This window comes from Pleurodeles waltl, chromosome 1_2, assembly GCF_031143425.1.
Source record: "Pleurodeles waltl isolate 20211129_DDA chromosome 1_2, aPleWal1.hap1.20221129, whole genome shotgun sequence".
Lineage (NCBI taxonomy): Eukaryota > Metazoa > Chordata > Amphibia > Caudata > Salamandridae > Pleurodeles > Pleurodeles waltl.
Genome location: NC_090437.1, coordinates 1,231,367,631 through 1,231,395,521, shown reverse-complemented (window position 1 = coordinate 1,231,395,521; position 27,891 = coordinate 1,231,367,631). Strand labels below are relative to the sequence as shown.

At 46.8% G+C, this 27,891-nt stretch overlaps 1 protein-coding gene across 1 annotated transcript in view; it reads right to left on the bottom strand.

Moving 5' to 3' along the window:
- Nucleotides 1-27,891, bottom strand: part of KDM3A (lysine demethylase 3A) — a 280,805-nt gene that overhangs the window by 232,945 nt on the left and 19,969 nt on the right. Inside the window, exons 3-5 of the mRNA XM_069204391.1 lie at nucleotides 21,711-21,821; nucleotides 20,665-20,767; nucleotides 18,054-18,178 (exon numbers count right to left, since the gene is read on the bottom strand). Coding sequence (XP_069060492.1) covers nucleotides 18,054-18,178; nucleotides 20,665-20,767; nucleotides 21,711-21,821 — 339 coding nt within the window. The remainder of the gene's footprint in view (nucleotides 1-18,053; nucleotides 18,179-20,664; nucleotides 20,768-21,710; nucleotides 21,822-27,891) is intronic.

Genomic DNA, 27,891 nt, shown 5'->3' with positions numbered 1-27,891 from the left:
GAGTCCTCTGTAGGCCCCCAAAAACCAGAACAGGTGGGTGGGCCCCAAGACACAACCCAAAACAAAGGTGGGTACCAGGGTAAGAACTGGGATGCCACTAAGGCATGGTGCCACAACTGTAGACAGACAGGGCACCAGACCAAGGACACTTCTTGTCCCAAAAACAAACCCCCTAGCAAAATCCCAGGGGTGACCAGTGTAGCCATTGGATATGACTCCTCAGATGAGGAGGTCTTCATAGCCTTCAACTGGAAAAAGGGCCCAACAGGTGAGTTGGAGATTCCGGAGGGAAGTAGACACTTCCACCACCTACTGGTGAATGGAATCCCAGCCACTGCCCTGAGAGACACTTGTGCCAGTCACACTATTGTGCATGACAGGCTGGCGTTCTCAAACCAGTACATCCCAGGTGAGATAGCCAGAGTAAGAGTTAGCCCAGACAGGGTCACTGATAGGCCTGTGGCTTTTGTGCCCATAGAAGTGGGTGGGACTTTTAGCTGGAGAAGGGTGGTAGTCAGTACAGACCTCCCCCTTGATTGTCTCCTTGGAAATGACTACCCAGAGGTTAGTCAGAGCCCAAGAGAGGAACTGGTCCAGTGCCAGTCCTCTCCCAAGGATTCTGGAGGTGCTGCCTCTGCAGTAACTGCAAGTAGGCCCCAGAAGAAAAAGAAAAGAAAACAGTGTAGGAAGGGTGGACAGCCTTTAGCCAAGGTTCCAGTAAGCCAAGGAGATTCTGCTCCAGTAGGGGAGAACTCCAAAAGTGGCACTGGTAACGTCCAACCTGACCCACAAGAAGTCCTGGCTAGTCAGGCAACTGTTAAGCCTGTGTGGGTGGCTCCTCAGCTAACAGAAGAAAGAGTGGAAGAAGGGTGTTTACTACGAGATGTAGTAACCCCCCACTCTAATACAGCAGATAGGCACCCTGAACCCAAAGAAGCCTGTAACTTAGCCCCTTTCCTTGTAGGTGAAGAGCTAAAGGTGTGGTTCTGGGCACGGACAGCTGTCAGTGGCCTCTGCTGGGTGTTAGCCTTTATGGCTGCACTATCCTTGGGATGGTGGTCTGACCCCATGCCAAATAGCAAGTTAGGCCCCCTGACCCTGTTGGTCATGGTGGGGTTACTCCAGCTCTGGGTAACCTCTTTGGGTAAGCTAGGGGTGACCCTGGCTAAGATAAGATTAGCAGAGGTGGATACCTCTAAGCCCAAAATAGAGAGAATGGGTGAAGACATAAAAAGCACAGACAAGAGGCAGTTCAGACTAGGTCCTATCACTGTGGAAGTGGGTCAGTTCCCCAGGGGGAATGACCTAAACAGGAGGATGTAAGGCAGAGTAGGCCCTGCAACAAACCAGCCTATTTCCTCTACTCTTCCTCGCCTGACAGACTAGGAAGACTCTCCCAGCTTTGGCTGAGTCTCCTGGCCTGTGGGCTGGGGGGGGGGGGGGGGGGGGGGGCTTGTGTAAAGAAATGGCTCCCAGTTGCAGTTACCCCCCACTTTTTGCCTGATACTGATGCTGACTTGACTGAGAAGTGTGCTGGGACCCTGCTAACCAGGCCCCAGCACCAGTGTTCTTTCACCTAAAATGTACCATTGTTTCCACAATTGGCACAACCCTGGCACCTAGGTAAGTCCCTTGTAACTGGTACCCCTGGTACCAAGGGCCCTGATGCCAGGGAAGGTCTCTAAGGGCTGCAGCATGTCTTATGCCACCCTAGGGACCCCTCACTCAGCACAGACACACTGCTTGCCAGCTTGTGTGTGCTGGTGGGGAGAAAACGACTAAGTCGACATGGCACTCCCCTCAGGGTGCCATGCCAACCTCACACTGCCTGTGGCATAGGTAATTCACCCCTCTAGCAGGCCTTACAGCCCTAAGGCAGGGTGCACTATACCCAGGTGAGGGCATATGTGCATGAGCACTATGCCCCTACAGTGTCTAAGCAAAACCTTAGACATTGTAAGTACAGGGTAGCCATAAGAGTATATGGGCTGGGAGTCTGTCAAAAACGAACTCCACAGCTCCATAATGGCTACACTGAAAACTGGGAAGTTTGGTATCAAACTTCTCAGAATAATAAACCCACACTGATGCCAGTGTTGGATTTATTAAAAAATGCACTGTAGGAAGTTGGCTCTGTATGTGCTATTTCAAAGTAAGGAATAGCATGCACAGAGTCCAAGGGTTCCCCTTAGAGGTAAGATAGTGGCAAAAAGAGAATACTAATGCTCTATTTTGTGGTAGTGTGGTCGAGCAGTAGGCTTATCAAAGGAGTAGTGTTAAGCATTTGTTGTACATACACACAGACAATAAATGAGGAACACACACTCAGAGACAAATCCAGCCAATAGGTTTTGTTATAGAAAAATCTCTTTTCTTAGTTTATTTTAAGAACCACAGGTTCAAATTTTACATGTAATATCTCATTTGAAAGGTATTGCAGGTAAGTACTCTAGGAACTTTGAATCATTACTTTAGCATGTATACTTTTTACATAAAACACAATAAGCTGTTTTAAAAGTGGACACTTAGTGCAATTTTCACAGTTCCTGGGGGAGGTAAGTTTTTGTTAGTTTTGTCAGGTAAGTAAATCACTTACAAGTCTCAGGTTTGGGTCCAAGGTAGCCCACCGTTGGGGGTTCAGAGCAGCCCCAAAGTTATCACACCAGCAGCTCAGGGCCGGTCAGGTGCAAAGGTCAAAGAGGTGCCCAAAACACATAGGCTTCAATGGAGAGAAGGGGGTGCCCCGGTTCCAGTCTGCCAGCAGGTAAGTACCCGCGTCTTCGGAGGGCAGACCAGGGGGGTTTTGTAGGGCACCGGGGGGGGGGGGGGGGGACACAAGTCAGCACAAAAAGTACACCCTCAGCAGCGCGGGGGTGGCCGGGTGCAGTGTGCAAACACGCGTCGGGTTTTCAATGGAAGTCAATGAGAGATCAAGGGATCTCTTCAGCGTCGCAGGCAGGCAAGGGGGGGGCTCCTCGGGGTAGCCACCACCTGGGCAAGGGAGAGGGCCTCCTGGGGGTCACTCCTGCACAGAAGTTCCGTTTCTTTAGGGGCTGGGGGCTGCGGGTGCAGGGTCTTTCCCAGCCGTCGGGAAATGGAGTTCAGACAGTCGCGGTCAGGGGGAGCCTGGGGATTCCCTCTGCAGGCGTCGCTGTGGGGGCTCAGGGGACAACTTTGGTTACTCACAGTCGTAGAGTCGCCGGAGGGTCCTCCCTGAGTTGGTTGTTCTCCACCAGTCGAGTCGGGGTCGCCGGGTGCAGTGTTGCAAGTCTCACGCTTCTTGCGGGGAGTTGCAGGGGTCTTTAAATCTGCTCCTTGTAACAAAGTTGCAGTTCTTTTGGAGCAGTGCCGCTGTCCTCGGGAGTTTCTTGTCTTTTTCGAAGCAGGGCAGTCCTCAGAGGATTCAGAGGTCGCTGGTCCCTTGGAAAGCGTCGCTGGAGCAGGTTTCTTTGGAAGGCAGGAGACAGGCCGGTAAGTCTGGGGCCAAGGCAGTTGGTGTCTTCTGTTCTTCCTCTGCAGGGGTTTGTCAGCTCAGCAGTCCTTCTTGTTAGTTGCAGGAATCTAAATTCTTAGGTTCAGGGGAGCCCTTAAATACTAAATTTAAGGGCGTGTTTAGGTCTGGGGGGTTAGTAGCCAATGGCTACTAGCCCTGAGGGTGGGTACACCCTCTTTGTGCCTCCTCCCAAGGGGAGGGGGGCACATCCCTAATCCTATTGGGGGAATCCTCCATCTGCAAGATGGAGGATTTCTAAAAGTCAGAGTCACCTCAGCTCAGGACACCTTAGGGGCTGTCCTGACTGGCCAGTGACTCCTCCTTGTTTTTCTCATTATCTCTCCTGGATTTGCCGCCAAAAGTGGGGGCTGTGTCCAGGGGGCGGGCATCTCCACTAGCTGGAGTGCCCTGGGGCATTGTAACACGAAGCTTGAGCCTTTGAAGCTCACTGCTAGGTGTTACAGTTCCTGCAGGGGGGAGGTGTGAAGCACCTCCACCCAGAGCAGGCTTTGTTTCTGTCCTCAGAGAGCACAAAGGCTCTCACCGCATGAGGTCAGAAACTTGTCTCTCAGTAGCAGGCTTGCACAGACCAGTCAGTCCTGCACTGAACAATTGGGTAAAATACAGGGGGTATCTCTAAGATGCCCTCTGTGTGCATTTTTTTTAATAAATCCAACACTGGCATCAGTGTGGGTTTATTATTCTGAGAAGTTTGATATTAAACTTCCCAGTATTCAGTGTAGCCATTATGGAGCTGTGGAGCTCGTTTTTGACAGACTCCCAGCCCATATACTCTTATGGCTACCCTGCACTTACAATGTCTAAGGTTTTGCTTAGACACTGTAGGGGCATAGTGCTCATGCACATATGCCCTCACCTGTGGTATAGTGCACCCTGCCTTAGGGCTGTAAGGCCTACTAGAGGGGTGACTTACCTATGCCACAGGCAGTGGGAGGTTGGCATGGCACCCTGAGGGGAGTGCCATGTCGACTTAGTCATTTTCTCCCCACCAGCACACACAAGCTGGCAAGCAGTGTGTCTGTGCTGAGTGAGGGGTCCCTAGGGTGGCATAAGACATGCTGCAGCCCTTAGAGACCTTCCCTGGCATCAGGGCCCTTGGTACCAGGGGTACCAGTTACAAGGGACTTACCTGGGTGCCAGGGTTGTGCCAATTGTGGAGACAATGGTACATTTTAGGTGAAAGAACACTGGTGCTGGGGCCTGGTTAGCAGGGTCCCAGCACACTTCTCAGTCAAGTCAGCATCAGTATCAGGCAAAAAGTGGGGGGTAACTGCAACAGGGAGCCATTTCTTTACATGCACACAGAGGGCATCTTAGAGATACCCCCTGTATTTTACCCAATTGTTCAGTGCAGGACTGACTGGTCTGTGCCAGCCTGCTGCTGAGAGACGAGTTTCTGACCCCATGCAGTGAGAGCCTTTGTGCTCTCTGAGGACAGAAACAAAGCCTGCTCTGGGTGGAGGTGCTTCACACCTCCCCCCTGCAGGAACTGTAACACCTAGCAGTGAGCTTCAAAGGCTCAAGCTTCGTGTTACAATGCCCCAGGGCACTCCAGCTAGTGGAGATGCCCGCCCCCTGGACACAGCCCCCACTTTTGGCGGCAAGTCCAGGAGAGATAATGAGAAAAACAAGGAGGAGTCACTGGCCAGTCAGGACAGCCCCTAAGGTGTCCTGAGCTGAAGTGACTGACTTTTAGAAATCCTCCATCTTGCAGATGGAGGATTCCCCCAATAGGGATAGGAATGTGACCCCCTCCCCTTGGTAGGAGGCACAAAGAGGGTGTACCCACCCTCAGGGCTAGTAGCCATTGGCTACTAACCCCCCCAGACCTAAACACGCCCTTAAATTTAGTATTTAAGGGCTCCCCTGAACCTAAGAATTTAGATTCCTGAAACTACAAGAAGAGGAGTGCTGAGCTGAAAAACCCCTGCAGAGGAAGAACAGAAGACACCAACTGCCTTGGCCCCAGACTTACCGGCCTGTCTCCTGCCTTCCAAAGAAACCTGCTCCAGCGACGCTTTCCAAGGGACCAGCGACCTCTGAATCCTCTGAGGACTGCCCTGCTTCAAGAAAGACAAGAAACTCCCGAGGACAGCGGCACTGCTCCAAAAGAACTGCAACTTTGTTACAGAGGAGCAGATTTAAAGACCCCTGCAAATCCCCGCAAGAAGCGTGAGACTTGCAACACTGCACCCGGCGACCCCGACTCGACTGGTGGAGAACCAACACCTCAGGGAGGACCCTCCGGCGACTCAAAGACTGTGAGTAACCAAAGTTTTCCCCCCTGAGCCCCCACAGCGACGCCTGCAGAGGGAATCCCGAGGCTCCCCCTGACCGCGACTGCCTGAACTCTATTTCCCGACGGCTGGAAAAGACCCTGCACCCGCAGCCCCCAGCACCTGAAGGAACGGAACTCCTGTGCAGGAGTGACCCCCAGGAGGCCCTCTCCCTTGCCCAGGTGGTGGCTTCCCCGAGGAGGTCCCCCCCCTTGCCTGCCTGCACCGCTGAAGAGACCCCTTGGTCTCCCATTGAAATCAGAGAACCCGACGCTTGTTTGCACACTGCACCCGGCCGCCCCCGCGCTGCTGAGGGTGTACTTTCTGTGTGGACTTGTGTCCCCCCCGGTGCCCTACAAAACCCCCCTGGTCTGCCCTCCGAAGACGCAGGTACTTACCTGCTGGCAGACTGGAACCGGGGCACCCCCTTCTCTCAATTGAAGCCTATGTGTTTTGGGCACCTCTTTGACCTCTACACCTGCCTACCTCTACACCTACCTCTGAGTTGCTGGTGTGGTGACTTTGGGGTTGCTCTGAACCCCCAACGATGGGCTACCTTGGACCAAAAACTGAGACCTGTAAGTGACTTACTTACCCGTTAAAAACAACAATACTTTACCTCCCCCAGGAACTGTGAAAATTGCACTGTGTCCACTTTTGAAACAGCTATTTGTGTTTTATGTAAAAAGTATAAATGCTAATGTAATGATTCAAAGTTCCTAAAGTACTTACCTGCAATACCTTTCAAATGAGATATTAAATGTAGAATTTGAACCTGTGGTTCTTAAAATAAACTAAGAAAAGATATTTTTCTATAACAAAACCTATTGGCTGGATTTGTCTCCGAGTGTGTGTTCCTCATTTATTGCCAGTGTGTATGTACAACAAATGCTTAACACTACTCCTTTGATAAGCCTACTGCTCGACCACACTACCACAAAATAGAGCATTAGTATTATCTCTTTTTGCCACTATCTTACCTCTAAGGGGAACCCTTGGACTCTGTGCATGCTATTCCTTACTTTGAAATAGCACATACAGAGCCAACTTCCTACAATGGTCTTCTAGCTTGTTTTATGACTTCCATACATTCTTGAGTGAGGTTTAAATGTCCGAATTCTAGGATTTCAGGAGCCAGATTGCTAGATTGAGCAATGCTGGGTTTGGATGCCTGATCTGCTGTTTGTGTTGTGTTAACAGATCTGGCCTGTTGGGTAACTTGACGTGTGGTACTACTGACAGGTCTAGTAGTGTTGTGTACCAAAGTTGTCTTGCCCATGTTGGTGCTATTAATATGAGTTTGAGTTTGTTTCGACTCAATTTGTTTACTAGATATGGAAGGAGAGGGAGAGGGGGGAAAAGCGTATGCAAATTTCCCTGACCAGTTCATCCATAGGGCATTGCCTTGAGACTGTCTGTGTGGGTACCTGGATGCGAAGTTTTGGCATTTTGCGTTCTCCTTTGTTGCAAATAGGTCTATTTGCGGTGTACCCCAAATTTTGAAGTAAGTGTTTAGGATTTGGGGGTGAATCTCCCATTCGTGGACTTGTTGGTGATCTCGAGAGAGATTGTCTGCTAGTTGATTTTGGATCCCTGGAATAAACTGTGCTATTAGGCGAATGTGGTTGTGAATTGCCCATTGCCATATCTTTTGTGCTAGGAGACATAGCTGTGTCGAGTGTGTTCCCCCTTGCTTGTTTAGGTAATACATTGTTGTCATGTTGTCTGTTTTGACAAGAACGTATTTGTGGGTTATGATGGGTTGAAATGCTTTTAGCGCCAGGAATACTGCTAGTAATTTGAGGTGATTTATATGCAGTTTTGTTTGATGTACGTCCCATTGTGCTTGGATGCTGTGGTGATCGAGGTGTGCTCCCCACCCTGTCATGGAAGCATCTGTTGTTATTACGTATTGTGGCACTGGGTCTTGGAACGGCCGCCCTTTGTTTAAATTTGTACTGTTCCACCATAGAAGCGAGATGTATGTTTGGCGGTCTATCAACACCAGATCTAGAAGGTGACCCTGTGCATGTGACCATTGTGATGCTAGGCACTGTTGTAGGGGCCTCATGTGCAGTCTTGCGTTTGGGACAATGGCTATGCATGAGGACATCATGCCTAGGAGTTTTAAAACCACTTTTGCCTGTATTTTTAGTGTTGGATACATGGCCTGTATGACCTTGTAAAAATTTTGAACCCTTTGTGGACTCGGAGTGGCTAATCCTTTTGTTGTGTTGATTACCGCTCCTAAGTAGTGCTGTATTTTGCACGGCACAATGTGTGATTTTGTGTAGTTGAGGGAGAACCCGAGTTTGTAGAGGGTTTGTATGACATACTCTGTGTGTTGTGAACACTTTGTTAGCGAGTTGGTCTTGATTAGCCAATCGTCTAGATACGGGAATACGTGTATTTGCTGCCTTCTGATGTGTGCGGCTACTACTGCTAGGCATTTGGTAAATACTCTTGGTGCGGTTGTTATACCGAACGGTAAGACTTTGAATTGATAGTGTATTCCCTGGAATACAAACCTTAGGTATTTCCTGTGCGAAGGATGTATCGGTATGTGGAAATACGCGTCTTTGAGATCTAAGGTTGTCATGTAATCTTGTTGCTTTAGCAGTGGTAACACTTCCTGTAGCGTGACCATGTGAAAGTGGTCTGATTTGATGTAGGTGTTTAGTATTCTGAGATCTAAGATTGGCCTCAGTGTTTTGTCCTTTTTGGGTATTAGAAAGTACAGTGAATAGACTCCTGTGTTTATTTCTGTACATGGTACCAGATCTATTGCTTCTTTTTGAAGTAGTGCTTGAACTTCTATTTCTAGGAGGTCTAAATGCCGTTTTGACATTTTTTGTGTTTTTGGTGGGATATTTGGAGGGATCTGTAGAAATTCTATGCAATAACCATGTTGGATAATTGCTAAGACCCAAGTGTCTGTTGTTATATCCACCCACGATTGATAAAACTGACTTAGTCTTCCCCCCACTGGTGTTATGTGGAGGGGTTGAGTGACTTGTAAGTCACCGTTTGGTTGTTGGGGTTTTGGGGCTTTGAAATTTCCCCCGGTTTCTCGGGAATTGTCCTCCTCTGTACTGGCCCCGAAAACCTCCCCTTTGGTACTGTCCCTGGTAGGTAGACGGTGTTGATTGTGAGGTGCTGGCTTGTGTGGCCTGACCCCGAAACCCCCCTCTGAAGGTTGTTTTACGGAAGGTGCCGAAAGTGCCTCTGCTCTGCGGGGAGTAGAGCGCGCCCATGGCCTTGGCTGTGTCAGTGTCCTTTTTCAGCTTCTCAATCGCCGTGTCAACCTCTGGTCCGAACAATTGTTGTTCGTTGAACGGCATATTGAGTACTGCTTGCTGTATTTCTGGCTTAAAGCCAGATGTGCGTAACCATGCGTGCCTTCTGATGGTTACTGCAGTGTTTATTGTTCTTGCAGCTGTGTCCGCTGCATCCATAGAGGAGCGTATTTGGTTATTGGAGATGTTTTGTCCCTCCTCAACCACTTGTTTTGCCCGCTTTTGAAATTCTTTGGGTAGATGCTCGATGAGATGCTGCATCTCGTCCCAATGGGCTCTGTCATAACGCGCTAGGAGCGCCGGAGAGTTTGCGATGCGCCACTGGCTTGCAGCTTGTACAGCGACTCTTTTCCCAGCTGCGTCGAATTTTCGGCTTTCCTTATCCGGGGGTGGTGCATCGCCCGATGTGTGTGAATTGGCTCTTTTGCGAGCTGCTCCTACCACGACTGAGTCTGGTGGCAGTTGAGAGGTGATAAAAGCAGGGTCTGTGGGAGGTGCTTTATATTTTTTCTCTACCCTTGGAGTGATCGCTCTACTCTTGACAGGGTCTTTGAAGATTTGCTTCGCGTGCCTTAGCATTCCTGGAAGCATAGGCAGGCTTTGGTAGTTGCTATGGGTGGAGGAGAGGGTGTTAAAAAGGAAGTCATCCTCGACAGGTTCTGTGTGTAACGACACGTTGTGGAATTCTGCTGCCCTAGCTACCACCTGCGCATACGCTGTGCTGTCCTCGGGTGGTGAGGGCTTGGTAGGGTATGACTCTGGGCTATTGTCTGACACTGGTGCGTCGTATAGGTCCCAAGCATCTTGGTCATCTTGGCTCATGGTGGTGTGAGCCGGTGAATGTGACGGAGTTTGTGCCGGTGATATCTGAGTTACAGGTGGAGGAGAGGGTGGCGGAGTTGCTTTCTTTGCCACCTTTGCTTGTGGTGTCAGTTGTTCAGTTTGGAACTCTAGTCTCCTTTTTCTCTTGATTGGTGGGAGAGTGCTAATCTTCCCTGTTCCACTCTGGATGAAGATCCTCTTTTGTGTATGGTCTACATCAGTAGTCTGTAACTCCTCTTCAAACCTGTGTTTACGCATTTGAGAGGACAATGATTGTTCCTCTGAATATGAGCCGGTAGTGGGTTCGGTTGCTGGTTGTTTTGGCACCGAAACTGTCTTTTTTTGTTTTCGGCTCCGAGGCGAATCTCTTCTTTTTCGGAGTCGAGCCTTCTCGGCGTCGATCATCCTCGGTGCCGCTGTCTCTGCGTCGAGCAGCGTCGGCTCCGCCTTCTCGGCATCGATCTCTTTCGGCAACACTTTCTCGGTCCCGAGAATGTTGCGTGCCTGTGTCTCGACCCGAGTCGGACGATCTGGGCACCAGTTCGGCCTTTTTCGGTGCCGATGGACGGTCACCTTTATGGGTTGAGCCATGGCCAGTTGGCAGTGGCGTCCCCTGGGCCTGGTCTGTTTTCTTGTGCTGTGTGCTTTTCGACGTCTTACACAGTTTCCTCGACGTCGAATTCATCCGAGTCCGTTTCATGGATGGAGAAGGCTTCCTCCTCTTCTCCTTGTTCCTCGAACTCTCGGTGTTCTGTCGGCGTGGACGCCATCTGTAGTCTTCTGGCTCGACGGTCACGGAGCGTTTTTCGGGACCGGAACGCACGACAGGCCTCACAAGTTTCTTCTTTGTGCTCGGGTGACAGGCACAAGTTACAGACCAAATGTTGGTCCGTATATGGATATTTATTGTGGCATTTAGGACAGAATCGGAACGGGGTCCGTTCCATCGGTGTCGATGTTACACGCGTTCGGGCCGACCAGGCCCAGACGGGGGATCGAAATTACCCCGAAGGGCTACCGGAGCTCTTCACGATTCAGTGTCGATTCTAACTATCCCGATCCCGAGCGAAACAATACCGACGTAATTTTTCGAAGTTTTGACTATCTTTCCGTCCCGAAACCCGGAGCGAAAAGGAACATGTCCGAACCCGAGGGCGGAAAAAAAACAATCTAAGATGGAGCCAACGCCCATGCGCAATGGAAGCAAAGAGGAGGAGTCCCTCGGTCTTGTGACTCGAAAGACTTCTTCGAAGAAAAACAACTTGTAACACTCCGACCCAACACCAGATGGCGGACTATGCACAACATGTGTATCTGCAGCAACAGATGCCATCGAACACTGGTTTACACGAGCCCAGGGACTCTGGGTCCCTGCTCTGGCGCAAAACTGGACAATGGAAAGGGGGAGTAACCTCTCCCCTTTCATCACCACCCCAGGGGTGGTGCCCAGAGCTCCTCCAGGTGGCCACTTGATTCTGCCATCTTGAATTCAGGGGGGGGGGGGGGGGGGGGGTCCTGGGAGCTTCAGAGTGGCTAGATCAAGCAGGTGCCGTCACTGCCCCCTCCTGATATGTGGCCACCCTGCTACGTGACCAATCTCCCTTCCTAGGTTATTTAGTGTCTCTCTCTCCAGGGTGGGTCTCCAGATTCGACGTGCAAGATTCCAGCAGAACTCTTCGGCATCATTTACTTCATCTTTTGGCCACCAGGATCGCAACTGGACCCTCCAGGAACCAACAATCTGCAACTCAAGCGATGATTCCGCTTTGCAACACTGTTTCCCCAGCTCCTTCCAGCAACTGCAACATTTCCATGGCTGTGCATCCTCTGAGGGCGACGAAACTTCAGCCTGCACAAGAAGCAAGACGAAATCTTCCCTGGAGTGAAGGAGTCATTCCCCTGCATCCACAGGAACCAACTGCAACAGCATCCGGCTGCGTGGTTCTTCTCTCCTACAGAACTGTGTGGATCCTGCAACACAGGTGGTGGTGGTCTGCAGTGGTTCCATCGGACCTCACTACCAGCTGTCCAACATCAGACAGTGAGCCCTTGCCTCTCCTTGAGGGACAGTACCCCCTGTGCACGAAGACTCTTGCAGCTACCACAGCTTGTTTGTTCCTCCTCCAAGGGACCTCTCCGGCTCCATGTAGCCTTGATCTCCAGCACTCTTCTCTGCAAAGCAGTCTCCTGCCTGCTGCTCCAGTGAGGTGGGACTCCTTTCCAGGTGTGCTGAGTGGCCCTCACTGGGACTCCTGTGCCTCCCTGCTGCCTGTGGGGGCTGCCTCCTAGTCTTCCAACTCTCCTCACTGCTGAAGTTCACCTGGCACTCACCTCCTTGAGTCCCCCCCCCCCCCCGGCCCCCCCCGACCTTGCTGGTCCAAGTCAGCTCTGCAACTCTTCATCTGCGACTTTTACCTTTGCCAAGGCTTGTCAGTGGTTCTCCAACACCACTGGCTGACTGCAACTCTTCTTCTGTCACGAGACATCGCCTGCATCACTTCTTGGACTCTTCTCCTGCTCCAGAGCTTAACAGCTGACTGTCTCCACCATCGACCAGGTCCTGTATCTCCAGAAGGGTAGGTAGTGGCTCTGGCCCCAACCGGACTCTCCAACTCGAACTGGACTTAGTCCCCCTTTTTCCCAGGTCTCCTTCCGTCAGGATACATCTTTGGTTTCTTCCGGTCTTATACAGTCCTTTTCCAAATCCTTGGGGAAAAAAAACAGGTACTTACCTATTTTCTCCTGATCGCTGGGAGCACTCTGGTACTTGCCTTTTAGGGTTCCTAGTTCCTCCATCCAGCTCCCCTCTATGGATTCCACTTCCTTGGGTGGGGGGACTGCCTTTCACATTTCACTTACTATGGTTTGGTCTCCCCCCCCCCCCCCCCCCCCGGGCCTTCACTATTTTCAATTGTTTTCTATTTGCTATTGCTTTCTATGCTAGTCATCAACTTCTAATGTGTCGGTAATAGTGTGTTTACTCGCCTCCTAGTGAAGTATAGCCTATACAGTATTTTATTATTTGTGTTAACATACAGTGCCTTTATTTTTGTAACACTGCGTGGGTCTTTCGTGTGTATAATTGCTGTGTGACTGTAGTGGTATTGCATAAATTCTGCATGTCTCCTAGATAAGTCTTGGCTGCCCATCCACAGCTACCTCTAGAGAGAGCCCTGGCTTCCGAGACACTGTCTCCACCTCACTAATGGGGGATACCTGGGCCTGGTATAAGGTGATAACACCATAGGTGTTCACCACACACCAGGCCTGCTTCCTACAGGAGAGAGGCACAAATTACACATCAGATGTTGGTCTGTGTGTGGGAATTTAGAGAGGCTTCGAGGACAGAAACAAAACTGCATCCATTCCATCATTTCGGCATATTCTACGGTGCAGTGTGGTGAGGTAGGCCCAAAACTGACGTTGTTACCCTCCAGAGGGCACATGGTCGGTTCCTGGACGAAAATTGGAGACTGACTCAAGAATGGAAATACGTGATCAAGAAACAATCCAGTCAAAACGAAGATGAAAGGAAACACTTCTGATCGGAGTGAGTCAAAAGACAGAGCGAAGGCACTCAATCTAACAAAGGAGTCAATGCCCATACGCATTATCACTAAGGAGTCACTCGATTCTGTGACTTAAACATGCTTCTTCGAAGAAAATCAACTTGCAACACTTGACAGAACACTAGATGGCCGGAGTATGCAGTTGATCTTTTGGCTAGTTTGTACTATCATATTTACATGGACAGGAGTAAAGACCTTTGATACATCAGCCTCCTTTTCTACAAGTAAGATCTGTTAGCAGGTCACATGCCAAACAGCCGAGGATTTAAACATTCAATACAAGGTATAATATCTGGTACCTGTGGAAAGACTGCTGCAACCATACACGTGATAGAGGTGAAAACATGACCTAAGACTTTCTACATATCGAAAAAAACAAAAAAAGTCTGTAGCTGCAAGGTTCCCTATTGTAGTGTGTGATACCTACAGTTATTCTTGGCTTCTTACCGACCAGTACATTTCAAGTCCCAAAATATGTGATGTATGTTAATAGGTCAAAACCTATTTAAAGTGAGACATTTGTCATGGGGACACTTGGTAGATATGAATTTCCACAAAGCAGCAGCAACATCTCAGAACTGTCAGGGAAACTGCACAAAAGCAGTGGTAAGCATGCATAAAGCATCAAGTTTTAGGTGCTTTAGAATGGAGGGACACATTAATTAGGTGGAATTCAAATTATTGTAAGTTGCTGTGCCCAGGGTAGAACAACCTTACCATGTCATAATATACATTAAAGAGTAGGTGAATGCTCCAAACTATGTCCACAAAGTTGTTTCTTGAAACATCTGAGTATGTGTAAAGAAATGGCTCCCTGTTACATTACCCCCACTTTTTGCCTGATACTGATTCTGACTTGACTGAGAAGTGGGCTGGGACCCTGCTAACCAGGCCCCAGCACCTGTGTTCTTTCACCTAAAATGTAATTTTGTATCCACAATTGGCACACCCTGGCATCCAGATAAGTCCCTTGTAACTGGTACCTCTGGTACCAAGGGCCCTGATGCCAGGGAAGGTCTCTAAGGGCTGCAGCATGACTTATGCCACCCTGGAGACCCCTCACTCAGCACAGACACACTGCTTGCCAGCTTGTGTGTGCTGGTGAGAACAAAATGAGTAAGTCGACATGGCACTTCCCTCAGGGTGCCATGCCAGCCTCTCACTGCCTATGCAAGTATAGATAAGTCACCCCTCTAGCAGGCCTTACAGCCCTAAGGCAGGGTGCACTATACCATAGGTGAGGGCACCAGTGCATGAGCACTGTGCCCCTACAGTGTCTAAGCCAAACCTTAGACATTGTAAGTGCAGGGTAGCCATAAGAGTATATGGTCTGGGAGTTTGTCAAACACGAACTCCACAGCACCATAATGGCTACACTGAAAACTGAGAAGTTTGGTATCAAACTTCTCAGCACAATAAATGCACACTGATGCCAGTGTACATTTTATTGTGAAACACACCCCGGAGGGCACCTTAGAGGTGCCCCCTGAAACTGTATCCAACTATCTGTGTAGGCTGACTGGTTCCAGCAGCCTGCCACACTAGAGACATGTTGCTGGCCCCATGGGGAGAGTGCCTTTGTCACTCTGAGGCCAGTAACAAAGCCTGCACTGGGTGGAGATGCTAACACCTCCCCCAGGCAGGAGCTGTAACACCTGGCGGTGAGCCTCAAAGGCTCACCCCTTTGTGCCAGCACCGCAGGACACTCCAGCTAGTGGAGTTGCCCGCCCCCTCCGGCCACGGCCCCCACTTTTGGCGGCAAGGCCGGAGAAAATAATGAGAACAACAAGGAGGAGTCACTGGCCAGTCAGGACAGCCCCTAAGGTGTCCTGAGCTGAAGTGGCTCTAACTTTTAGAAATCCTCCATCTTGCAGATGGAGGATTCCCCCAATAGGATTAGGGATGTGACCCCCTCCCCTTGGGAGGAGGCACAAAGAGGGTGTACTCACCCTCAGGGCTAGTAGCCATTGGCTACTAACCCCCCAGACCTAAACACGCCCTTAAATTTAGTATTTAAGGGCTTCCCTGAACCCAAGAATTTAGATTCCTGAAACTACAAGAAGAAGAGGACTGCTGAGCTGAAAAACCCCTGCAGAGGAAGAACAGAAGACACCAACTGCTTTGGCCCCAGACTTACCGGCCTGTCTCCTGCCTTCCAAAGAAACCTGCTCCAGCGACGCTTTCCAAGGGACCAGCGACCTCTGAATCCTCTGAGGACTGCCCTGCTTCAAGAAAGACAAACTCCTGAGGACAGCAGCACTGTTCCAAAAGAACTGCAACTTTGTTTCAAGGAGCAGATTTAAAGACCCCTGCAACTCCCTGCAAGAAGCGTGAGACTTGCAACAATGCACCCGGCGACCCCGACTCGACTGGTGGAGAACCAACACCTCAGGGAGGACCCTCCGGCGACTCCAAGACTATGAGTAACCAAAGTTGTCCCCCCTGAGCCCCCACAGCGACGCCTGCAGAGGGAATCCCGAGGCTCCCCCTGACCGCGACTGCCTGAACTCCATTTCCCGACGGCTGGAAAAGACCCTGCACCCGCAGCCCCCAGCACCTAAAGGAACGGAACTCCTGTGCAGGAGTGACCCCCAGGAGGCCCTCTCTTAAAATAAACTAAGAAAATATATTTTTCTATAACAAAACCTATTGGCTGGATTTGTCTCTGAGTGTGTGTTCCTCATTTATTGCCTGTGTGTATGTACAACAAATGCTCAACACTACTCCTTTGTTAAGTCTACTGCTCGACCACACTACCACAAAATAGAGCATTAGTATTATCTCTTTTTGCCACTATCTTACCTCTAAGGGGAACCCTTGGACTCTGTGCATGCTATTCCTTACTTTGAAATAGCACATACAGAGCCAACTTCCTACAGTATGGCATTATTATTTTTTTAAACTACCAATAGTCCTGTAAACCAGAGTCCTGACAGAGTAGGTGTGAGAAGATGTCAGAGAGGGTAATAAGATAAGGCCAAGACCAGTCTATTGAACACACTGCCAATGGGAACACTACCTACACTGGTAAATCAACTGTGTGCCTTATAACAATCACTGCAAAAAACAACATGATGTGTAAGCACTGGAAAAATAAATTTGTCTATTTTGCAACTGAGGCAGTGGAGTAAACACTGATAGGCACCCGTTTCAAAAGATTTGAAACACACTGAGAAAATATCAGCGAAATCCACAAAAAACAAACACTTCAAACCAGACAGCCTAGATATAGCACTTTGATAACAACAGGAGATGCTCTATCAAGCGTATTAAGAGTATATCCAGGCTATCAATTAAACCTAACATGAAACAGATAGATGATCATAATTATAAAAGACCTCACTCATTTAAATGGTGAAAAATGGTGGTCATGTACACTTGTACTTATGTAAACCACTTAGCCCTACAATAGTACAATGCAAGTTCAGGATCAAAGCAAGTAATGTCTCCAACAGGTAACTTGGAACCCCTCCTCCCCCCTCCCCCCTCCATGGCAGCTCGCCAATACACTGAAGTAGCTTTCTGAAGCGCAGCCTTGAACAATACAGAAGTCTGAGTCCTTCTTGTTTCAAAGGTGGTACTGCTATACGCCTCTATAACCTTAAGAGTGGCTGCCAGCCAAATCCGAGTCAAAACTACATGCTTACACACGACAGCATGCTGTAGCTGCAACATGACCACATCCCCACTAATAATTTAGCAACACAAAGATCGATAATTCCGCAAGTAATAGTAATAGGTGGTGTTTTTGTACAGGAGAAATCACAAGCTAACATTTGTGAACCATTTATGAAACAGATTTAAGGAAAAAGATTTTGATTGAGATATACTGATTCGGAATGTGAATATGATAGAAATAAACTGTATTTAGAAAAACCGATATCTTAAAACCAACTGATTAAAAACCCAAAAGACATTTCAAGCTGCTCTTAGAATGATAGTTTAAATTTGTAGCGGTCAGCTTTTCCTTTGCAACAGTGGGCATTTTCAGCTGTGGCCATTATTGCATCAGTCATGTGGAAGCATTTTAAGCGAATGAGACTTTGATGCTGCTGTAAGCAACTGTCTTACACATTAGGGCGACTAGTGTTATTAAAATATTCGAGTTTAAGATCATCCAGCTTAAATATTGGATCCAGAATATAGATTGCCACATCATGAAAGTAAGTTTATAGGCAAGTTTAATTTGATTTACATTATTAAATGATCTCCTATTTACCTTAAAGATATATGCATCTTCAAGGTACGCAAATGTGGAGTTAACAGTAAAGGCATACTTGCCATTATATAATATTTTCATTATATTAGGTAATATTCTGTTTTGCATGTCGATATTGTGACATACATCTGAGTGGTCACTATTAGTAATCCCCCAAGGTGTGATCACTATTGTGATAGTATTTTACGTGATTGCTAAAGCAACAATGGTTCAAGCCATTAGTAAGTCTGGACTATTTTCATGAATTAGATGTAGTTCTCATCATAGAAAAGGTTGGCACCCCTGTACTAAGGCATTCAGATTAGCAAAAGTGCAATACATGCTCACATTGTATTTGTTATCAGTAGCTATAGTTACCTGATCACAGCTGACTTCAAGAATCTTTGAGCTAGAATCACAATTAACAACTCTTGCTGTGAACCACTGTGTTGAAGGGTCCAAACTGTAGACTCGAATTTCCGAGCCAATTAAGCTTCTGGTGCCTTAAATGAAACAAAAAAAAGCAAATTTGGGGAACCTTAGCTTTATGAGAATAAAAGCAATGAAGTCCTCAATTAAGTGAATTACTGATAATCATAACGCTTTGTGCAATTAGTTTCAACTGGGGTTTTCCCATTATTAAAAAAGAAACTGTTCGAAAAAAGAAAACAATTGTTAATTGTTAATGAATAACTCTGACGCAGTAATGAATATTCTCTGGCATCCTGAACTAGTGGCAATGTCGCTGAAGGATTTGTTGATCCCTTGCGCCCAAAAGGAGACACTTTCACCATTTCCCCTGGCTTCCAATGCCCATCTGAGATTAACTATCTGCACTACAGTTCTATGGGACACCATCGCCCCCAGTCTAGTAACGGATTCCAATTAGCAAGCGGCACGGTTCCTATTTATGCAGCTACAGTTTCAAACCTTCATAATTTCGGACATGCTGCTGATGAGGTCTACAAATATTATGGCTGTGTGGTATTACTTGGCATGTGTCCCGGAAATGAAGTGGTCACCTTGAAAAGCCAGTTCTTAAATGGTTTACAAAACAATGACATACAAATCTTACACTTCCCGATGAGCTGCTGTTCCAGAGGGGACAGGCTTGCACAGAAATGCAGCACGTTCTAATTATATGAAACGGAGGTGCTGCGTGGAGCAAGCTATTTCACGAAAGAATCCTCTAGAAAAAGGGCATGTAAGATTGGTCCTTCAGGACAGGCAGTCCTGGTAATCTACCGGGTTAGTTCCGACAAGCACTTTACATTCAGCTATTTACTCTGCTAGTAGCCAGTGAAGAATGCGAAGCATCAGCAAGTTGACCTCAGGCGCGTGTTTGTCACTATTCCAGTAGCTGTATACTAGAGCCTCTACAGCAACATTAGAAATCATTTAGGATGGCCAAAGCACAGCCATGCTTGTATTGTCAGCTATGGCGGGCACTACCTCAGACCTTTCCTGCAGGCCTTGCCAACCCCGAACCTCGGGTGCAGAGCCAGAGGGAAGGCCCGGATCGCCTGTAAGTTTAGTTGTCTATGTGTTTACTGAAGGAGTACAGGACAAGATGCAGCCATTGCTGGCATGCATTACAGAGAGAGGGTGTGCTGCAGCTTGCGTTCAGGACCTTGAGATGCAACCGATGCGGGAACAGGTCCCCTCTCTCGAGCAACACAACATGGGTGTGGGGGGGGGGGGAGGGGGGAAATGGGATACACACAAGAGCAGTAGCACTGGAAGAAGGGTAATCACAAGGACAGAGATCAGCACTACAAAGGACACAGGTGAGACAGAACAGCGCAGCAGTCTAGAGCAATATGGAAGACGAGCAGGAGGAAGAAGCACACGAGACAACTGGAATCCACGAGCACTCAGTGGTGCTGGAACAAGTTTCGGAGTGGGGGTGGTGCCAATAATGTTACATCACAGTTGTACTGGGGACTGTGAAAAATCCAAGCCTTACAAAAACAAGTGGAGCAAATGAGCGCTGCCCATCCAGCAGTAGAGTGATATGGGCGCAGTATGTGTTCGGTGGTGCATTTTAGAGTACACTGTTGGTAATATTTCACTTAAGTATGTGTGGTGACGCATTTCCTTTTACAGCCAGCACATTTTCTATTGAAAGGTCCAATTAGCATAGACATACATTTTACAGACAAAAATAAACAGCGCACAAATGATGCGAGGAAAACCATTTTCAGCTAATAGTTATCATTTGTGCATCACCAAGTAAAGTGATCATTTGTTTTGATACCTTGAAAATATTTGTTTCCACCACACGTTAGAATAAAAAAATAATTTAAAAAAGGTATCTAATTTGTGCTGTCCCCACTGCAAAAAAAAAAAAAAAAAATGACGTAATATTTGTACACTTCATTTGCAGGTATTTAAACGTTGTGTTAGAAACAAATGACACTGCTTTTCTTTTCACACTTCCTGCACCACAACAAGTGCACAGTTTGTTCACTTTAGAAAATCTTTTCACTTTGCAGACAAAGAAAGAAACGTACACACCAATATTCCTTTTAGAAGAACAAGCATTAATTTGTCAGAACACATATCCTCACATTAAACTAGTCTTTGAACACACTGCAAAGTAGTAAATGATTATTTAAAGCAATCTTTACTGGTCAATCACTTTCAGAATTCCAGCATCGTAATTTTGGGGGTCCAGCAGCACTTCCCACACTCTTACTTCTAGCATCTACGCATGTTCTTTTGTAAAATGTTTAAGCAAACAGAAAGAAATAGTCCCCCTTAAACTGAGCAGTGGAAGAGTAAAGAGGGTGAGATCAACAAGATGGGAAAGGCAAACCATCAAAGAATAAGTAAACGAGTGACAAAGCCAATGGACAGTAAGCATTGTGCGGGCTTTAAACTCAGGTAAGATTTTGTTGAGGACAAAATGTGTTTTTCAAACATTCAGCTATGCGGTCTGCTAATACCATCTTAAAAAGGAGAAGGTGATATCCCAATCAAAACTTACCTTGAAACAAGTGGCTTTCATCTAAACTTTTATTAAGTAAGTCTTGAATTTCTTCGTTCACATTTCGATTATCCAGTAGGGAATGCTTCAAACTGGACACATCCTATATGAAACAAATAGTTCCATGAAATTCACTCGTTCGGGAATAGCAAGACATAAATTGAAAAAAAATAAGCTTTGTATCACTTAACCTGTGGATCTAGGTTACTAGACGAGTACTTGCAACGCATATAGCCACCTGCTAGCCCTCAAAAACTGCACATTAATATTCCAAAACAAGCCAACCTAAGATGTGAAAACTGGGCAATCCCTCTCTGAGGAATAGCCCTATCAACAAAAAATCTACAAACGTCAGGATGCAATGCAAACTCACATTCTATTTTAGAAATTACTGTGATCTCCATTTCATACTAAACCTGAACGCTGTTCATGTAACTATGCAAGACATGCTGTAAATTAGACGTATCTAATATAGTTTCAGGGAGGCAAACTACACAAATTTTTAGAACAACCACCGACTACATAACCTATTTAGATTAACTGTATCTGGCCTTCCTGGACCAAAGCTGTCTACTTCTGTTGTAAAAGTAGATGATGAAGAAATATTTACACCATCGTATGAGCTGGAAATGACAGAAGTAGGTTTGCAATTGGCCTTTTTATGTGAGAATCTCGAAGTAAATTAGCATGCTTCCCGAAATGTCGCACTGTAAAACATTTGCTGCCTAGCTAACTGGTACGGTCACCAAGGGAGAAAATGAACGGGTGATTCTTAGATTACAAAATCCATGCATTATTCCAAAAATAAAACGGATTATACATGACATTTGCCTGAAGAAGAAAAAAAAAAAAAAAAAATGTACTTTACAGTAATTTCTGGGATGAAGCCAGAGATGTGGAAATCTCCATCATGAGTGTCTCCTAATCAAGTTCAAGGACGAAGTTAATTAGGACGCAGAAACAACCTACTTACTTTGCTGTGGCTACACAATATAAAACGTGTTAAAATATTAAAATTCCAGCGTATTTAAGCGCAGAATAATTACCTGCAGAGGTTTCAAAAGGTTGTCAGACAGAAATGCTCTCCCATCTTCCCCAAGAAACTGAACTGCTGTAATAGATCCCAATCCAACATTGTCCACCAAGCTTTTGTATTTCTGGTGTACAGGAAAAAAAAGTTGCATTAGACTACTAATAGCCATTAAATTATTTCAGTGACTGCCAAACAATTTACATCCACACACCACTCATCAGAACCAAAAACTGCAATGGAAACCACTAAAAAGGAAAAGTAGTATGAAGAAAAGAAAAAAACAAATGACGCCATAATCCGCAAAAAGTACGAGAATCAAACTTTATTCATCCTTTTGACTGCTTAGCTTCTGCATACAGAATTTTAGAAAATACAATGGAAAAATTAAGCTCTATACAATTTACTTAGTGCGTTTTGATATCACTTCTCCATTAGCATAACTTTTAGATGTTTTTGGTTCTTATCAGTTTATCATAGTGATCTGAAACCTGGTCCTCAAGGACATATTTCTATAATTAACGATAAGCAAGATTTTCATGGGGTCCCAAAAGCTATGGAGAATGTGGTTAACAAAGTGCACAGCTGATATAATATTACTGGGCGAACGGGTTACCTAAAGACCCCCTGCTGGAAAATGTATTTCATGAATTATGCCAGCAGGGCTGTTTAGGCCTTATAAGCATTCATATTAATATATCTTTTCTGGCAGATAGACCACGGTTAAGTGGGCCTGTTTTTTCCTTCTCAAAAAACAACTCTCCTGTATATTTCTAAGGGCTGCAGGGTCTTTCCACTGTACATCTACCAACTTTGTGTAGTCTTAGAGGTTTTTACAGCTGTGACTGCTATGCATATGCTGATACTTTTGTTAAAATGTGATCACAGATTCACTAATTCTATTGGTGCAGAGAAAGGTCTTCTCGGATGACCAAAAGCTTTTTAAACTTAATAGCAAAAAGATAGGTTCCCGTACAAATGGAGATGAAATCACTGAACCCAGAATACTGGCCTATTTGGGAGTCCCTATCAGCTCTACCAGTTATGAAGCAAAAATAAAAATATATACATATATATATTTTTTAAAAAATATTATATTCTATATCTATCTCTATATCTCTATATAAATAATCCAACCTTGCATCCTGGGGATAGCATTGCCATGTTGTTGCTGCATGCATCTTTACCCTATACTCATTACAACAACATGGGCTGGTGTTATGTTCTAATGTTCTGCTTAATATTCTAGGGGCGACTGTTCTGGTGGCAGCATTCGGATTACAGCAGTTACACTTTGAGAAGACGAGCCATCGGAGAGGCGGGGTCAATGTTGTGCACAGTCTACTCAAATAATCATTTACTTTTCTACCCCTACACTTAATTCGTGTTGACTTCACAACATTTTGGCGATGATGAACCTCGCCTCAAGGACAGCACCTGTATGACGCTGCATTTCTAGGATGTCTACATTCAGGCAAGTGAAATTAATATTGTGCGATTTATGCACACTTTCAGACTGCCACTTCGTGATGATCATTAAAATGCTCGGCTCGATTACGGATTGCTTGCACTAGAGTTTAAAGACACTAACTGCCTCCTCAGTTTTAACTTTGAACAGCCTTCCACGCGCTCCAGCATTTGGTTGTTGGGGGGCATGTACATCCTTTTCAAGTGCGCTGTCCCAAACCTATCCAGACGTCTAATCCACCTTTGTAAGAACCCATTTTGTATTGCTCCTTTTCATTAAAGACATTTAGTTTGAGTGCCCTCTCTGAACGCACTACCTATTGCATATGTTATCTTATATATTTGTTTAAAAAGCCTGGTTCCACCACAGGCTCGCAGCTGGTTTCTTTCCCTGGCTGGGGAATACTCATTATAATCATGTGGTAAAAATAACTAACTGACCTCGGCTGTTGTATTTTGGGGAGGGAAAGGTTGATATCTATATCTTTGAACCACAAAATCCTTTGAAGGGTTCTCAGAATGTGAGAAGTCAGACAGCTGCAGAAGGGAGTCGAGGACAAAGCAGGGACGGGAACCGGTGTGTGTGGACACTGATTTCCCTCCTTAAAATTCCTGTATGACGTATATCATTATTTACTTACTTTCTGTATCCTTTGATGTAGGAGTATAAATATCACTGTTTAACGCACCATGTAAGCACACTTTACTTTGGGCTGGGGATGCCAGTTGTAAATCTGTCCTCTTTGCTGTAGCAAAATAAATAGACCTTGGTCATTGATTTTTCACTCCGACTCGCCGTGTCTAAACTCCTTTGTAAATGCATTTGTAAGTATTTTTGGAACATGCTTTACACCTTAAATAGAGCATGCTGTTCACATTTGAGAGCCATATTTTGGGACAAAGTTAATTTTTATTAGCCTGTCTTCGGCAATGGGCACGCCTCATTCAATGTTATGCATACGGTCTTCAATGCGGTTGAAATTTACTTTCAGCATGTTAAGGTATTTGCTTTCTCTCGGTGACAGGCACACCCTTGTTCTACAGTCATCTAGTTATTCAGTGCTGCATGCTGGAATTGCAACTGGTTTTGAAATTTGGCATTTTGGAAAAACAAAAACGCTGGGAAAATAACTGAAGCATTTTCGGTCATCTTATAAGTGAAAAGTGCTCACATTTCATTTTAAATGCAATTCCTTTTCATTACTGTACCAGCGAAAGACTCACTATGTGATTGTAAGGAAATGCCTTGTTGGCATGGTTACCCCCTGACTTTTTGCCTTTGCTGATGCCAAGTTATGATTTTAAGTGTGCTGAGGCCTGCTAACCAGGCCCCAGCACCAGTGTTCTTTCCCTAAACTGTACCTTTGTCTCCACAATTGGCACACCCTGGCATCCAGCTAAGTCCCTTGTAACTGGTGCACCTGGTACCAAGGGCCCTGATGCCAGGGAAGGTCTCTAAGGGCTGCAGCATGTCTTATGCCGCCCTAGGGACCCCTCACTCAGCACAGACATACTGCTTGCCAGCTTGTGTGTGCTGGTGGGGAGAAAAATGACTAAGTCGACATGGCACTCCCCTCAGAGTGCCATGCCAACCTCACACTGCCTATGGCATAGATAAGTCACCCCTCTAGCAGGCCTTACAGCCCTAAGGCAGGGTGCACTATACTACAGGTGAGGGCATAGGTGCATGAGCACTATGCCCCTACAGTGTCTAAGCAAAACCATAGACATTGTAAGTGCAGGGTAGCCATAAGAGTATATGGTCTGGGAGTCTGTCATGAACGAACTCCACAGCACCATAATGGCTACACTGAAAACTGGGAAGTTTAGTATCAAACTTCTCAGCACAATAAATGCACACTGATGCCAGTGTACATTTTATTGAGAATTACACCCAGAGGGCATCCCTGAAAACATACCCAACTCCCAGTGTGGGCTGACTAGTTTTTGCCAGCCTGCCACACACCAGACATGTTGCTGGCCACATGGGGAGAGTGCCTTTGTCACTCTGTGGCTAATAAAACCTGTACTGGGTGGAGGTGCTTCTCACCTCCCCCAGCAGGAACTGTAACACCTGGCGGTGAGCCTCAAAGGCTCACCCCCTTTGTTACAGCGCCACAGGGTATCCCAGCTAGTGGAGATGCCCGCCCCTCCTGCCACGGCCCCACTTTTGGCAGCAAGGCCGGAGGAGATAATGAGAAAAACAAGGAGTCGTCACTGGCCAGTCAGGACAGCCCCTAAAGTGTCCTGAGTTGAGGTGACTGACTTTTAGAAATCCTCCATCTTGCAGATGGAGGATTCCCCCAATAGGATTAGGGATGTGCCCCCCTCCCCTCAGGGAGGAGGCACAAAGAGGGTGTAGCCACCCTCAGGGCTAGTAGCCATTGGCTACTAACCCCCCAGACCTAAACACACCCCTAAATGGAGTATTTAGGGGCTCCCAGAACCCAGCAAGATCGATTCCTGCAACCTGAAGACGAAGGAGGACTGCGGACCTGAAGCCCTGCAGAGAAGACGGAGACACCAACTGCTTTGGCCCCAGTCCTACCGGCCTGTCTCCCAACTTCAAGAAAAACTGCAACAGCGACGCATCCCCCAGGGTCCAGCAACCTCTGAAGCCTCAGAGGACTAACCTGCATCTAAAAGGACCAAGAAACTCCTGAGGACAGCGGCCCTGTTCCAAAGAAACTGCAACTCTGCAACAAACAAGCAACTTTTAAAGACCACACGTTTCCCGCCGGAAGCGCAAGACTTTCCACGCTGCACCTGACGCCCCCGGCTCGACCTGCGGAAAACTTACTTTACAGGGAGGACTCCCCGGCGACTGCGAGCCCTTGAGTAGCCAGAGTTGACCCCCCTGAGCCCCCACAGCGATGCCTGCAGAGGGAATCCAGAGGCTCCCCCCTGACCGCGACTGCCTGCTTCAAGGAACCGGATGCCTGGTAAAGACACTGCACCCGCAGCCTCCAGGACCTGAAGGAACCGAACTCCAGTGCAGGAGCGACCCCCAGGTGGCCCTCTTCCTAACCCAGGTGGTGGCTACCCCGAGGAGTCCCCCCCCCTTTGCCGGCATGGCTGAAGAGACCCCTGGGTCTCCCATTGAAACCTATTGCAAACCTGACGCCCGTTTGCACACTGCACCCGGCCGCTCTTGTGCCGCTGAGGGTGTACTTTTAGTGCCTGCTTGTGTCCCCCCCGGTGCCCTACAAAACCCCCCTGGTCTGCCCTCCGAAGTCGCGGGTACTTACCTGCTGGCAGACTGGAACCGGGGCACCCCTATTTCCATTGAAGCCTATGTGTTTTGGGCACCACTTTGACCTCTGCACCTGACCGGCCCTGAGCTGCTGGTGCGGTAACTTTGGGGTTGCCTTAAACCCCCAACTGTAGGCTAACTTGGACCCAACTTTGAACCCTGTAAGTGCTATACTTACCTGTGAAACTAACAAATACTAACCTCCCCCAGGAACTGTTGATTTTTGCACTAAAAGTGTCCAATTTTAAAATAGCTTATTGCTATTTTTGCCAAAACTGTACATGCTATTGTGATGATTCAAAGTTCCTAAAATACATGAGTAAAATACCTTTCATTTAAAGTATTGTTTGTAAATCTTGAACCTGTGGTTCTTAAAATAAACTAAGAAAATATATTTTTCTATATAAAAACCTATTGGCCTGGAATCGTCTTTGAGTGTGTGTTCCTCACTTATTGCCTGTGTGTGTGTACAACAAATGCTTAACACTACCCTCTGATAAGCCTACTGCTCGACCACACTACCACAAAATAGAGCATTAGTATTATCTCTTTTTGCCACTATCTTACCTCTGAGGGGAACCCTTGGACTCCGTGCATGTTATTTCTTACTTTGAAATAGTACATACAGAGCCAACTTCCTACAGTAATACTCTGTCTGCAAGCGACAGTCATGCTAAAACAGCACTTTATTATTCAGCCACATCTTATTAAAAAAGCAAAATGTCAACAGTTCCCCACAGTTAACAGCAAAATATAAGTGTCCGAAATATGAGTGACTGCAATGGTTAACAAATGTTGAAAGCTATCTTATAGCCATTGATGGTGATAGATTGGATTCAAGGAGGAAGCTAGCTTTATTATACAAAACTGTTTCACCACAGAAGGTTAACTAAACTACACCTTTTGCCCACGGCTGTTCATCCTCCCAACACAGAGTGGGACACTTTTTGGTTGAAATACTTAATTTCAGCGGTGTGCCCTAAAAGCATGCATAACAAAAAAAAAAAAAAAACATACAAAACAATACATTCATTAATAATTATAGATGTATATATTATTAACATAAAAACAGTAAAAACGAAATTCTCATAAAAGACAAAGACTAATCAATCTCTAGTCTTCCAAGGTGCTCCATTTCTTATATACTGTAAGGAAATGCCTCCTTGGCATGGTTACCCCCTGACTTTTTGCCTTTGCTGATGCTAAGTTTTGATTTGAAAGTGTGCGGAGGCCTGCTAACCAGGCCCCAGCACCAGTGTTCTTTCCCTAACCTGTACTTTTGTTTCTACAATTGGCACACCCTGGCATCCAGGTAAGTCTTTTGTAACTGGTACCAAGGGCCCGGATGCCAGGGAAGGTCTCTAAGGGATGCAGAATATCTTATGCCACCCTGGGGGCCCCTCACTCAGCACAGACACACTGCTTGTCAGCTTGTGTGTGCTGGTGAGGACAAAACGAGTAAGTCGACATGGCACTC